General features: G+C 43.7%; 1 protein-coding gene across 1 annotated transcript; it reads right to left on the minus strand.

Moving 5' to 3' along the window:
• FSD2 (fibronectin type III and SPRY domain containing 2) lies at nt 1-15,511 on the minus strand (the record flags this gene model as incomplete). The annotated part of the gene is made up of 12 exons (XM_080626187.1): nt 1-253; nt 2,074-2,250; nt 4,869-5,001; nt 6,920-7,053; nt 7,435-7,588; nt 8,330-8,464; nt 9,869-10,024; nt 11,046-11,167; nt 12,053-12,075; nt 13,368-13,601; nt 14,592-14,687; nt 14,768-15,511. 12 exons carry the CDS (start codon nt 15,509-15,511, stop codon nt 1-3), a joined length of 2,361 nt encoding a protein of 786 aa, XP_080482313.1.

Below are 15,511 nucleotides of genomic sequence, written 5' to 3' on the forward strand. Positions count from 1 at the left end.
TTATGGGAGGGCAGTCCATGGGGGTACTGCAATTCCAGTACGTATCCGTAAGATACCGGGTGTTTCCAAAGCAAAGCAGGGGTGAACATAATGCTGGAAGTGTGAGTTGAATGTGTGCAGGTGCTGGGCAATATCTGCATTGAAAAATGACAGTCTGCAGTTCTCATAGTCCAGCAAGATGCCAATCCTTCTAGGGGGGAGAGTAATTCTGATGTCTGGTGTCATCCCACTGTGTAGGAATTCATATTTGTGCCTGTAGGCAAGAAATTGAAGTAAAAAAACCTGAGGGCACTCTGGCTGCTCTCAAAGGGAAGTGCTTTGTGCACATAGGTGTGTTCAAGGCACGCTTCCTGCCAATTCAGCTTTCCCCAGAACAAAGCTTGCCGTCTCCTCACCTTGCCCCAGGATAGCTGTAGGCCCTCCCAGGGAGGGACCTGCTGAGACGGCTCAGTCCTGTCCTTCAGGCCCTGCTGTGCTACTCACAGGTTCCTCTGTGGTACTGAGCCTCTTTCCTGCCAACCTTCCCTGCAGCTGTAAGAAACTGCAATCCCTTGGGCAGAGCCTGCCTGATGCACAGTGTGGCTGGCATCCTCCAGGCTATGGGGCATCATTTGTCAAATCCCACTGTCTAAATGACATTTCTGACTGCTTTTCCTACAGGACCTTCCTCCTCAGCCTGGGTGGTGTTGGTGGGGAAGTTCAGTCTTCGAGTTCATTTACTAGAGGGTGACATCTTTTAATTGTGATTCCTGGACTGTGGGTTATTGGAGGCCAGGAAGGTGCTCCATAGGTAAGCAGCTTTGTCACGCAGGGAGCCCTCTTCCCTATGCAGTCTCTGTTCAAGCAATGCTGGGGTCCTTTGACAGTTACTCAAAGAATTCTCCCTAGTGTGGCACGCTGCAACCAAGATACGTGATTTCTATGGGAACATGAGCCTTTCTGTGCAGAAATGGGAAGATTTATTCAGTTGAAGTGATGAGTTATCTGGTATTTCATAAGGCCCAGCTTCTTCACTAACTGCCTCCACCTACACCACTCAAACCTGAGACTTCCCTGTGGAAATGGGTATGGCAATGACTCAAACTGAGCAATGGCCCAGCTCCCTTTTCTGTCTGAAGTCCATGCTTGTTGCTTCAGAAGAATGAGAGTTTCAATGTCCTTCTTAGCTCAATGTAGCAAAGAAACCAAATTGCCTGCCTGCAGTGTATGTGGGAGTCATTAGCTTTAGTGGGTTTGGTCTCCCTCATGAAGCAGCATTTGTGGCTGTGTGGGAGGTGAGTGCCCGCACTGCTGATAACTGCCTATGCAGCAAGCAGCTGGGGAGGAGTGTGTGCTCCAGCCAACTGGAGCATCTAAATCCTCCCTGTGTACCAGCAAGCAGAGGACAGGCAGATTTGGGCTGTGCTGTGCTACCCTTATCCTTTACTGACTATGCATGCTGGGGGCACTCAGGTGGTGTCCAAGGGGGCCCAGCAGCACCCTGTCCACTCCTGACTGAGCAGTAAGCCATTCAGACAGGCAGTGGGCAACACTCAGGGATGCTTGGGGGTGTGACCTGTTTCTTGCTCCTGGATGCCTTGAAGAGTGCCCAGACCTCACAGGGGAGTCAAAGGACATCATGTTGGTATAAGGGTATCTGGGGAAAAGCCAGCAGGTTCAGTCGGCATTTCTGCATGCAGGTGTGGCTGCTGGGTGCTTCCACAGGTAGAAGAGTGCATACAACTGGGTTTAGCCAGATAACGTAGATTGATAGGTTATGTGGATCGCTGTCTTCCCACTGGGGTTTCAATGACCTAAAACAAGGCCTTTACAGCTCACTTCTGTAGTGCAGATTTTATTCAGGTTAGTTCTGGGACTGCCTATTTCAATGTGAGAATGTCATTAAGCAGGAAGATTTGCCTAAAGGTTCCAGTATCCTTCCAACAGCTGTTCACAGTGCCAGTGGTGGAATGTCAGAGACCCCTTATTAAGTGCTTGGTCTGCGCTTTGATATAAAATCTTTGGCTGCTCTACCTGCAGGTGTACAGCTAGGGGGTATTCCTCTAGGAGAACTGTAGTTTCCACAGCCCTTACCTTGATGGTGTGATGATATGCCTCATGCACCAGGATGAGTTGTTTGCCCCCAGATAACCATGTCTTGGAGTGTTTTCAAAAGCCACGCCGATTCTGTACTCTGTATCTTCCTCAACTTCTACCTCCCAGTAATGCTTTCCTGGAAATGGAATCAGACTGCCCAGGATCCCAATGCACCTGTGGGAGACAGACAGCAATGTGTGCTCTGGCAGGGACTCTGCATGCTGAAGACCTGACACACAACCTGCATGTTTCTTTGTGACACCTGCCCTGTTCTCACCTGTGGGAAGCTTTGCGGTTCTGAAGCAAGAAAGTTGTGCAAAATAACCCCTGCCAAATGCTTCTGAAACACCGTAACTGGAATTAAGAGGGCAACGTGAACCCTGTAAGACTACACCCTCACTTTTTCTCAGGAAAAGTACACAGTGTGTTAGCTGTCATTGCTGCATCACAGGGATAGTAGGTTTCAAAACACACCTTCAGTTTTGAATGAGGGGGTCACACACACAACCTGTATGTTTCTGTGGTAGGGTCTAATGTTGTAAATTACAAAGGCAAAGGATGTTGCTGGCAGACACTGAGCTCATCTACCTCTAGGTAACGCCGAGAAAGAGCTGCGCTCAGCTTTTGGAGGGCCTGATGTGTAAGGATGGGCACACACAGCAAGACAGCTGTACTCTGTGCCACCTCATCAGCAATCCCTTAAAGCAAATGTACAATTCACTGCAAGTCCATGTAGATGTCTTGGGAATACCTTAAAGGCTGCTGAAATCAGGGCTCAGAGAGGCTGTGTTGCTACAGCTTGAGAAGGAAAAGGAATGAAGCAAAATGGATGGGTAAACATCTGTGAACAAAACATTACCATAGTAATGAGAGCTGCAAAGCCATCAAGGCAAGCCTGAGTCAGACCATAGGAGCTGCTGTGGTTAGGAAACACATCAGCCTTCTGGAGATCACAAAAACTTCAAAAGGGTTTGCAATGTAATTTCCTTGTAGTGTGAGTGTTAGTCCTTTCAGCTTGGGACCTTTTTCTTCTTTCTTTTTTCACAGTATCTTTGTATAAAAGAGGCTTCTGAAAGTTCACAGTAGCATCAAAACCTCAGCCTCAGAGTTCAGAATGAGATGAGTGCCAGCTCTGGCTGTTTATGTGAAACATAAAAGCACCCTGTGGAAGTGGGATGAAATCCTATTTAGGCTTACCATTATGACTTTAATGAAGAGAATCATCTGCCTCCCGGCTCTTTTCTACCGTGCCTTCTAGTAACATTGCTTTTCCACCATGGGACTAAGTTGTGGGTTTGTATTATTCTGTGGTCACAAATGCCTGTCCTGGCTATATGTTGTGAAACACATGTTTCAGCAAGCTAAGTCTCATTTCAATGGCAAAGGGCCTAATTCTTTTTTGGAAAGTAAAATCTGTTGGCCCAAATAGTATCAGCTAGATCTTTCAGCAAGAAGTAAGTATTCAGATTTCACTCCTTTCTGTACCATTTGCTTTGGCACTTAGATACCTGTTCAAATTCAGCTCAATGTGACTAACATGTAAGCAGATTTGTATGTAGTTGTGGCTGGCTGCATTTGTAATCCTCTTTATGAACTCCCATTAACTTCCAAGTGATGCTTAATTTTCAAAGAGCAGCTAGAGAGAGATTGAGATTTAAACTCACAGAATCAATGAGAGCTGCCAAAAGCCCCATTAGACACTTCCTTGCATCTATTTAAAAAATCCAAACAGATCAACTGTGCATGGAACTGCAAAAACCTCTTTCAAAGAGGGTCTGGAGCCCAGAGCACCAATAGGTTTTTTTGCCCACTGTGTAGTATTTGCTGTAGTGAACAAGTTTTACATAAGATGAATGTTTGGTGGTTTCCATTGGACAGAGCTATATAAAAGCAACACCTAAATATCCACATGTGAAAATGACACCAAGGAAAGATGGGCAGAGCCCTCTGCACATGATGTGCAAAGCTCTATCAGCCTGGCAGCTTGCAGAGAAGTGGCAGGAGAGAGGGAGCAACAGCCAGCAGAGAGGAACAGCTCCTCAAGTCTTAGAAGTGTGCAAGTGCTGATCACTGTAATTAAAACACAGCCTAATAATTATGCCTTTTTGTTTTTTTTTTTTATCCCACAAGTGCTATATTAAGAGTATCTGGAGTTTGACTGGGTTTTTTATGTGTGTGTAACATTTTTCTAGGAGTTTTGGGCTCTGTAAAGAACTAAATGGGAAGAAAGTTTTGGAATTTAACAGAGATCTGCGCACACATCTTGCAAAGGGATATCTTGTAAATTATATGTATTAGTCACCCTAGAAATTCTCAGAAAAGAGCAGCAAGCCAGACAGAGTTCAGTGATGGTGCCCAGGAGCAATAACCCCGTGAAACTATGGGGCCTGAAGAAATGGATGCAAGGTCTTACTCTTCGAGGACTTACGGGAAAGCCTGACATTTCAAACTTACCTTAGGAGCCCAACTTGAAATACCTTAAAAAAACCCTGATTTTATAAAAGATGACTAATCCATATTTTTAAAGGACAGATAAAGGTGTTTGCAGTGGTTTAAAACTGAAGACAATTATAACCACTTATCCAAAAACCAAGATGGATAAAACACTATACATTATACACACACATATATAGTCTGGAAGTGCTACTTCATTGGTGCGTGGCTTGAAGGTAAGGAGAGCTGCAATACCAGTATCACTTCTCAGTGGATTTAAATTTCAGTGCAGGGGTGTTTCATAGGTGAAGCAGCTACAAGTCACATGCATTAGTTGCAACTGAAGTTCTTCAGTTTACCTTGTAAAGCTGTTATCATAGACGGGCAGATCACACTCTGGGTTTTCCAGTTCATCGCATGCAATTGTAAATCCATCATCTAGAATCGCCAGCAAAGGATGGGCTGTGTCCTCGTTAAGGCAGAAGTAGGTGCCTGCAAGAGAGAATGCATGAGGATAACTCCAGCAACTCCTTTTGCAGCAAAGAGTGTGGTGAAATGTCATTGGGGTCCACAGAAAGATTAACCAGTGTTCTGGGGAGAACCTGTGGCTGACACTGAGAAGACAGAGTTGTCCATTTGGAGTTTTTCAAATAAATGGGTGTTTTACAACTTAACACTGTTTAGTTGCAGCCCTGGGCAACCCTTGCAGCAGAAAAGGGCCTTAACCTTTTCTTAGCCTAACCCAAAGCTGCAGGCATTGCAGAGAAAGTAGCTATTCAAAGACGAGGGTTTGTCCCTACAATGGACTGTCCAGTTTCAAACCATCTTCCTCAGAGATTAAGTAATCACTGAAAGGAAAAGGGGGCTTAAAGACCTGTTTCCATGGCCTCACTCTTCCACAAAAATGCTGGGCACGGTTTGAAAAGAAGGATCTCTACAAAGGTGCCACATGCAGCATGCCTCATGCTTCACTACCCCCTAACCAGATCAGCCCTCAGAGAGGTGAGTAAGTGAGCTAAGCCAGACCAGGATTAAAGTCCTTTTGCCTCTCCCTGTTTGGAGAGCTCACAAAGCAGCTCTGACGTGCTGCACTCTGATGCCCTGCCATGTGTGTCACAGCTGGTGTTTGTAGTTGGTGTTTGTGTATCCACCCCAGTAAGAATCAAAGGTCATTCCCAGTGTTGGAGGTGAGCACTTGCAGCAGACAGGTCAATTTGCATTAGCTGTTTGCATAATGTAGACTCAGAGAAGATAAATCTCTCCATGCTAATCCCAAATGAAATCATTATAATCAAACTGCAAGTTACTTCAATGCAAATACAATACAAACAATGACAGGGCAATTACAAGCATGTGCTGCTGAAAACAAACACATGCTGTGCAAGCAGAATTGGCAATTTCAAATATTGAGTTTGATTTAAGCAGCTGAAAAACACACCAACAATGGGAACACAACGACAGACTTCCTCTCCAGGGATTTAAGAATGACCGTTTCTTTTTCAGCGGTGTCACTGCTGTGTGGCAGGCAGGTTTCTTACTCAAATATGGCTTTTTGCAGATCAATGGGTGCGCAGCCAGCTTGCTGAAAAAGCACAGTTTGCAAATTACTGAAGGTAAGGTCACAAGAGACCCAGGTGTGTTGTTAACCACCTGTGAGTGATGTGGGAGGTTTGAGACACCCCAGTGAAGTTGCAGTGGTGAAGGTGAAAATAGGTGGCTACCTATAAGTCATTAAAATGAGCTTTGATTAGATGGTTGGGAGGGGAAAAGGCTTTCAATTTCCCTTTGGGGGGAAGGTTAAATCTTGCTCAGTGTGGTACTGAGAGCAGAGATGAAAATACTATGTCAGTTACTAAAGCAAAGCTTCCAGCTAAAAGCTGAATTACCTTTTTCCTAGTGAATAAAGGGGAACAGACCTCATAGCTTCCCCAGCCATGCTGAAGATGTTAATAGATACAGAGGAAGATTTTGCATATCTAAATGACTCTAGAAAATGCTGACTGTGTCTGCCATGCTTTCCAACAGCAGGATCATGATAAGGTAATCTCTGAAGTAAAACTGCACTAAAACTTTCTTCATTGGTGGGTCAGTATTTGGCAGGCTGGCAACATCTTGGGGGTGTTGGGTTGATGCTGTTTTAAAATGTTTAGAATTCAGTATCATTTAAAATGTTTATAATTTCAAGCATCAAATATACTGGACGGAAATAATTTTAAATTACAGAGCTAAAGCAGTGCACTTACTGGTACAAAAAGAGGGATCTTTTTCTTTCCTAAAATGTTATCAGATATGTAGTTAGATGTAAGACATTAGGACCTGATCCAGAGGCCACTGAAGCCAGCAAGAATCTTTCTGTTGAGATAACAGATGCTACAACAGGCTGCTGGAGTTGTCCCGCACTGTACAATACCTGTGGTGTTTATCAGGACAGGGTGACTTCTTTCACTGGAACCACCCAGGTTTAGGGCTCTAACACAGATGCGATAGCTTTGTGTTGGCTGAAGGTGAATTAGGACTTCACAGTTAGGAATCCCCACAATTGATCTACAGAAAATAAATCGATGAAAAATGAGAGGGTAGAGAACAAAGTTGGGCCTTTGAGGTTATTTTCCTGAACAACAAAGGAAAAATAACATGATCGGCTTCTCTTGTAACCCATCAACAACACTTTACATTGTACAGTTGTCAGTATTGGGAGCATGAGATAGTCTGTGACAGACTATACAGGTTTTTACATTTGCTTCTGCCCTTTTCCCATTCCCTGTGCAGTAATTTACATTTACACGATTAGTTTTACTAACAGAAATATTTGTAAAGGTAGATTCATGAAAGGCTTGTGGATGCTTTCTTAATGCTATCTGACACCACATGACTTGAAATGGTTTCATCTCTCCAGGTCATTGACTAGATAGAATAGTGACTCACTCAGTAATAGTATCACCGTTTTCCTCATCTGCCAGCCTGGACAATTCAACTGTGTAGGAATCAACAGGGTTAATGTTTCCGGATTCCCAGCACACCAGTGCTGCGTTTTCACAACTTCGAATCTTTTTACTCTTTATGGTAGGTGGTGAAGGAGCTAAAAAGTAGTCAAAAGAACAATTCTAAGCTGTTGCTTGAAGATGTTTGCAACAAACATGCTTTGACAACTTAAAAGATAGAACAAAGTTGTGAACTAATACTAACTAATATAGTTAGAAACCTGTTTCTCCAATGGACAATAAACAGCAGGCAGAGCAATAACAGTACTATTTAAAGAGTTAATTTGGACTATAAAGGTACCAAAGAGAATTAATTAGAGAAGTAACATAGATCAAGCCTGATTACAGTATCATTTTCTTTCTATGATTGCTTTTATCTTTGTCATAAGGGTGCCTCTCTTCTCCAAGATGTCAAAGACATCTGGAATGGGTCCTTGAAGGTCTCACTATGACCTCTCTATGTCAGGATTGCACAAAATGTGCTTGACTGAACTGCAGTTACAAAGGGCAGCATAGCAGGTGAATCCACAAAATACCTGCAGGCCAAGAAAAGGAGAGCTGGCATCCACCTGGCAGAACTGGGAGACTTGAGCCTTATCCCCAGCTCTTCTACGTGCTTGTGTTTAAATAAGTTATTTTGTGCTTCTGTTTCTTCAATTCTAAAACAGGGACAATTGGCCTGATAGTCTCTCAAAATAAAACTAGGAAATTCCCATGCAGTCAATAGACTTGCACCAGAAGAAACAAAATGCAAAGAAAGAATTACTGGCATAAAATTCAGAGATGACCGTGAATTTTGCTATGAAGGTTGCATAACTGTATGAATAAGGTATTTTTACCTGTTACATAAACTGTTCTTTCACTTGGTGGACTGATACCAGAGGCATTTAAAGCACTGACCCAAAATTCATACTGTGTATTCGGCAGCAGATTAGTAATGGTGCAGTATGTTTCTTTGACTTTCAGCGTATGCTCTGAAATGAGAACACCACCACGTTTACAGTGCTTTTACAGAGTTACCCACTCCTCCCCAAAGCTGCCTCAAATAATGGAGTTGAGGTGCATTGTTGCGTCTGCTGAGTTCAAGAAAGCTCCTTGTGCTCCATACCCTTCGATTAGCTGTCAGGCTGCTTCACCATGCCTTCCCCTAAGGAGGCATAAATCAGATAACACAGCAGCTTCTGAAGGAGCCACATCACTCAGAGAGGAAAAATCCAAGAAAACCCAGAGAGAAAGGTCACCCACCTGCCAATGGATCTTTTTCTAAAAAGATCTTGCATGCTCCTACTCCAGGGATGCTCTCTGGTCTGCTCTGGTCAGCTCAGCTCAGCTCAGCTCATCGCAGCAGCGGGACAAGAGCTTAAATTATTTCACTACTAATCTCTCATTCTTCATCATAAATTTGAACAGGTTCTGCTTTTCACAGAATCATTAGGAAGGGACCTCTGGAGATCATCCAGTCACACCCCCCTGCCAAGGCAGGGCCACGCAGAGCAGGTTACACAGGAACACATCCAGGTGGGTTTTGAATGTCTCCAGAGAGGGAGACTCCATGACCCCTTGGGTAGCACAGTTCCAGTGCTCTGCCACCCTCAACATAAAGAAGTTCTTCCTCATGCTGAGGTGACACTTATGTTTTAGTTTATGCTCCTCATTGCTCCTCATCCTGTCACTGGTCACCACTGAAAAGAGTCTGGCAGCATCTTCTTGGCACTCACCTTTGAGATATTTATATACGTTAATAAGATTTTCTTTCTGAACTGTCCATTTGGCACTCAGCTGACTTCCACTTTCGCGGAAGTGACTGGGTGTTCTCAGTCTCCAAGATTATTATTAGCAAAGGCATTTTTGTCACAACAAAAAGTGGGGCATTTTAGGATGGTCTGTGGTTCTTTTTCTCTGTGTGTGGGTGATGGGGAGTTACAGCCTATTATTAACACTGAGATAAACTGTAGAATGACTGTGGGGGTTTCAGTGACATGCTGATAATATGATGATTTGCTCTCTAAAAACACTGTGCTTTGCAGTGGATGCAGCACATATGTGTCTAACACACTGCCCACCTTCCAGGAAAGGAAATACTACTGTTGAAACCTGGCTCTACCCACTGTCCCCTTCCCACTCTTGCTACTCCAGCTGCTGCCCCATTGTGTTTTTGCTCCTGTGCTGGGTCCTGCTGCAGCTGGCAGCATGGCAAACCTGGCAGGGGAAGAGTGATAGAGCCAGGAGGAAACATGCTGGCAGATATGACAGGTTTGGTGTTGGAGAGGGTGAACAGAAAGTGTACTGGTTGCCACAGCAAGTCCAGAGGCACTTTGGAACCAGCTGGTTTTCCCAGTGGAGAGCTGAGATGTCTCTTTGAGTCCAGGCCTCCTTACCTGGTTGTTCGTCACTGCACCTCTCATTGTTCACTGTGTTATAGCACAGTTGGTAGCACTCGACAGTGTCATCTGAGAAGAGGCTCCAGCAAACTCTCAGTGAGGTGCCAGTTGCTGCATTGGGAGCCTGGGGATTGATCACAGGGGCACAAGGAGCTGCAGAGGGGAGAACAGGCCAGGTTTTGAATGTATAAGCATGGTGGGTTCACAGGCAAACACCTCTCCTCTCACAAAGCTGTTTGCACGAAGCCTAGGCATTGAATAGGGTTATATTGCTCCCACATGGAGAAAAGTGAGGAGTTGACCCTGGAAATACCTGTAGATAATAATCAGGTCACTGGTGTATGGATTAGTCTTGTTTCAAATCAAAACAATAAAATATATAAGCCTCCGCCAAATCCTTCTCTTGACCTCCCCTGCCTCTGAATACTGCTGTATGCTGCAGAGCAACATCTGAGGTGCACAGCACTGCTGTGGACCAGCCCAGGGGCTGAGGAACCTCTGGAGGAAAGATGAGGGAAAAGCTGTATAACAAGGGGTCATCAGCACAAAGCAATGAAGTAACAAATGCTATTTTACTTTAAGAAAACACAATGTAAGGGCATAAAAGCTGAATATTGTTGTTTCTGTCCACTTGTGGTGTGCTAGAAAAGATTTAAAATCTTTCGTATTTTTATTTTTTCGTTATTAGAAATATGTTTAGATTTTGCTCTGTTTCCTGTGGATAATAGGAAAAACGTTTGCTAAATAGCAGAGGAACAAGCCACTGAAATCTGGTTATCTAGAGAAGCTGTGCAGGCTATTTAAAGCAGTCTGGAGTCCTATGCTTTATTCAAGCAACTAAAAGTTAAGACAAGTTATCGGCAACAAAGTATGCCTCACTCCTCAACAGAAGGGGGTAGTCTTTGTGAGTCTTCTAGAAAATCACCCAGCAAAGCAGGGAAGGCCAAACTTGGCAGTTTTGGTAATTTTATATTGAAAACAAACTGGGGGGAGTGGGGAATCCAAAAATAGATTCCAGTGTCTCTCTATATATAAACAAACAAATCTGGAGGGGAAAACAGATGCTAATTCAGCTTTTGCAGTTCTCTTTTCAAATAAGTAATGGAATTCTGTTTAATACATATTCTTAATTAAATGTAAATAGGTCTGAAATAATGATCAGCTGGAAGAGTACCTGAAATAATATTAATGGAGTTCATTAGTTGCTCAACTTCAGAGAAATCTATGACACGCTCTTCAAAGTCTGGCACTGTTGAAAGCTCTAAATCCACTTCTTTCTTTAAGAATTCTTCCAGCCTGTAATTGTAAGGGAAAAAAATTTGTCTAATTGGAAGTACCGTAGGGTTGGAGATACCCTTCTATGATACCTATTGGTAAGAGGAGAAGAACAGCAAAGTCTAACTTAACTGCTATTTCCTTAAAATCATGTTGTCATAGTTGTACAAAGCTCAGTCTCCCATGGCCTTTGTGCTCCTATCGAGCAGCTGAGTGAGACTTCTCCAGCACCCCTCTATGGGAACCAAGTCATTAGCTCCATGACTTTCATTATTTTGAATTTACAACACCATTATTAATTCAGGATCTCTTGATTCGAGGTGTTGTAAATCTGAAACAAAGGGCTATCTTCTCTCTGTGTTTTCATAAATGATGAAAGTCAATTTAAATGTATATTTTTTTCACTTGATTTAGTGTGCTTAAGACTTCTTCCAATTGCTCCAAGATCTTCCAGTATCTGTTTTGAGCTCCCACAGCTTGACTTTCTATCCATCTGTATTAATGCATAAATAAGCCTGTTACTAATCTATTTAGGGAGCTCAGTTTTAGTCAGATTTGTACCCAGAGCATTTCTTTCAAGATCTTTAGCAATTGCAGCCACTGAAATTAGTTCTTCATTACTAAGCTAAAACCAGTGACTTATTCATGCCCTACCTCTCCTTTTGGGTTTTGTTTGTTTATGTGTTTGTTTTTTTAAATGAGCTCAAAACTATTTTTGAGTGTTAAACTTCTTAAAGCAACTTTTCCTGCTGCAGTTTAAACCAGAAATACTAAAGATTTCAATAGCTCTAATAGCTTAAGTAACATTTGTGTGCCTGAATAGAGTCCAGAACATGCAAGTGTCTCCAATAATAGGTCCCATTAGCAGGAAGAAATATGACATAAAATCCCAGACTGTGATACTACCTGTCAACCATGGTTATTGCTGCCTGTAGAAAAAAGAGAGAGAATGTGTTAAAGATAGAAAAGATACATTTCTTGCATTAGTCCAGAGTCAGACTACATCATGCTGTTGATCTGTCTTACATGAATTGTCCCAAATGCTGCCCTCAGAGTGAATTAACTGGCTCCCACCCAGCTCCGAGAACAAAGCTATGCCTAACTGTCCATTCCCATGGACAGATCTTGGCTGAATTTACAGTAAGATAATGTGCAGTATCAGGCAGTGACCAGTGTCTACACAACTGAGCTGTATCCTTCCTCAGTTGTCCAAAGTGCCAATAGGCCCCTCACAAACAAAACCAACAGCTGGGGGAAAGAATTTAGTGACATTATCTGCATCTGAGCAGTGACTGTTACTGGAAGACAGATGTATCATCCCTGGAGAAACCTAAGCAGCTGAGAGCTCATGACCAAGAACTATTCACTTCTTGGGGAATAATGGTTCCTAGGGGTGATGTTAAACTGTTTATGAGCTAAGGAGAAAATAAGGAGAAAAGGTTATTCCAAAGATGCAGAGGAATGGGAAAAGTCAGCTCCTGTGAAGAACTCAGAAGGATGGAGTGACACAGCAAGCTGATCTGCTAGAGCAGACTGGAGGTGGTAAAAGACTGGTTTTACTGTCTGGTTCAGAAGTTATTGTGGCTGTGCTACAGAAAAACTCCCACCTGCCTGAGTCACAGGACAGCTCACATTAGAGCAATCACTCATCAGCAGTGAAAATTCTTTTTTTTTTCCCCAATTATTTTTCTGCTGCCAAAGCAAAATAACTTCTTGAACCTCCTCAACAGTGAGATGCACCCATCACTTTGCAGGAGCTTCTTATATGTTTAGTTCAAAGCCTCCTGTTCAACTGAACTTTCCAACAAAATGAGCAAGAAGAAGAAATATCTTCTAAAGTGGTTGCGTCAGCCTGCCTGCTGTGAGCCTAGAATAGAGTAAGAGACCTGAGCCTGCAGGAGGCAATGAACACTAAATGCCTCCAGAGTATCCTGAGAGAAGCTTTTTGGTGAGATATCTTCTCTCTGAACCCCAGTGAGATGCACAAATCATTGAGCATCCACATTACAAACTTCTGCTGCTGCTTCTGCATTTTGGTCCCATTGTGTTGCCCCACTAAGTCAATGCCATCATACCAAGCACCTGGAGCAATGATAGCACCATGGATCAAGCACCCCAAATGCCCTTTAGCAGTAAAGCCACTTGTGGCTTTGCAGCTGAGGACTACTTGCAAGCAGCAAAGAGCAATTAGCAATTAGCCTTGCCAGTTAAAGTTCTTTACCTTCATAAAACTGGCTTTGTCATTTTCCAGGTAAAGCTCCTGGGTTGTGTCTGTCAGCTCCTTGCAGGTGTCAAGATGTTCCCCACAACTGACCAGCTGCCCATATAATGCTTCCAGCTTCTGCCTCTTTTCTTCCCCCAGTGCTTCCAACTGTTCTTCATACTTCTGAGCAAGCACTTGCACTGCATCGTTGTAATGCACCTCAAAGTTCTCCTCCTGCCTCCCAAAGTTTTCCTGAAAGGCATTTGGGGGTTTGTTCATTGGTGTCAGGCCTGAGAAAAAACTTACTCAGGTCTGCCTAAAATCCTCCTTGTCAGGAAGGTAATGCCAGTGCACAGAAGCTGTAATTTGACTAACTTGCATTTTTAGGGGTTTATTCTAATCATTCACCCCCCACTGAGGCACAAGAGAGTGTTGGATTTGGTTCCAAGCATAACAGCATCAGAAATTATAATTAAAAAAATGATGCAAGGCAACTGTCTGCAACCTAAACCCAAGGGAGCACAGCCAGGGGTATATCCTTGCCATAATCTCCCAAGTATTTCTACCAACACAGTCAAGCACATCCTTCCACGAGAGGTCCATGGATTCTCACTGGGGGAGTTGAGCAGCTAATGCTGGTGTCCTCACTTGCTGCTGGAGAAAGCATTAGGAAGAAAGATTTAAGGAGCAGGCAAAGCTTTATTGCCAGCAGCTGCCTACCGCTTGGACACTGATGTCCTGTGCCACATGTGGCAGAGAAAAGACAGTAGGTGCCTTGAGTTACTGCTTTTTTGACTTGCTGCCAGCTGGGACCCTTCTGCTGGTGCCAAGTTGACATCAACTGAGCAGGAGCACAACCCCTGCCATGTTGTAGATCAGTGCAGGTGCTCCAAGGGTTTGCCTATACCTGGCATCTGTAAATGAAACTAAGTGAATGTAAGGGGTAGGCTGTGGATGGACTAGCTGGATCACAGGTCCTTGGCCATTTAAACCTAAGTTAACCTGAGCAGGGGTCCCTTTATTTCTGAATGCAAGTGTCTGTGCAAATGCTCAGTGTGGTGTTACCAGCCCAGTTAAAAAATTCATTAGGATGAATTTTCCTAAGTACCTCAGTCTAGGCAAACCCCAGGGTAACTCTGTGCTCTGTTACTTTAACTACTCACCTCATTAAGAACACTATGACTGTCAAAATGATTTTAAACCCAGTACCACTGTTAGTTAGCTCAAGAAAATATAACTTACCTCTACAGTGATGAAGATTTCCTCCAAGTGACTGGCAAAGTTTTCCATCTGAGCAATCTGCTCTTCCAACTTGCATATGTTTTTATGAATCTCCTCCTACCAAAACACCCAGTGTGATTCTTAATATGTCTGAACACCGTTATAGAAGCACTGCAGTACACTTGTATTACTCTTACCTTTTCGCTTTCCATGGCATTGGGGAGCTTAGTCACCTCGTGATCCTTGTGCTCACCAAACAGTTTGTCAAAAGCTCGGATTGGTATCTTGCAGGTAGAACAAAAAACATCCCCTGATTCCTCCTCCTCACTGACGGCCTGACTGTTCCACTCATCTGAAATGCCACTGCTGCTAAGCCCTTCTCCGGACCGTATGGGGCTCTCGGCATAATCTTCTGCTCTGGCTTTGCTCTCATCTTCATCTTGAGAAGCCTCACCAGGAAGTCCCCATTGCTTTGTGCTTCGACTTTGATCTTTCACTGAAGAGCTGCTTTTTGATGCATTACACACAGAGCCTTGTGGCTTTGCTTTTTCTGTGCGAGCAGATGGCCATCTGCTCTCTGCCATCTCCGGATGTCCTCCAAGAAGCTCAAGCTCTTTTTCTCTATCTTCATCGAGTCCATACATCTTAGCCAATTCTGCAACCTCCTTTTCCAAGTCATATCCAGCTTCTTGCGAGTGCTGAAATTTTTCACTACTCAGTGCGGTTTCCCTTCTTGTATCCCCCAGGGATCTTTCTCCTTGACCAGACAGCTCTTCAGGAAAGATATCAAACCTCTCCTTTGAGCCATACAGATCCATGTGATAAAATATCAAGCCTCCAGCCTCAATCTCACTAGACTCTGGGACTGCTGGGGCTGCTGAACGACCAGTCGACTGGTCACTAGTTTCATACTCTCTTCTGCTGCCAGATCTGGATGACAT

The sequence above is a fragment of the Psittacula echo genome, assembly GCF_963264785.1.
Source record: "Psittacula echo genome assembly, chromosome: 10".
NCBI lineage: Eukaryota > Metazoa > Chordata > Aves > Psittaciformes > Psittacidae > Psittacula > Psittacula echo.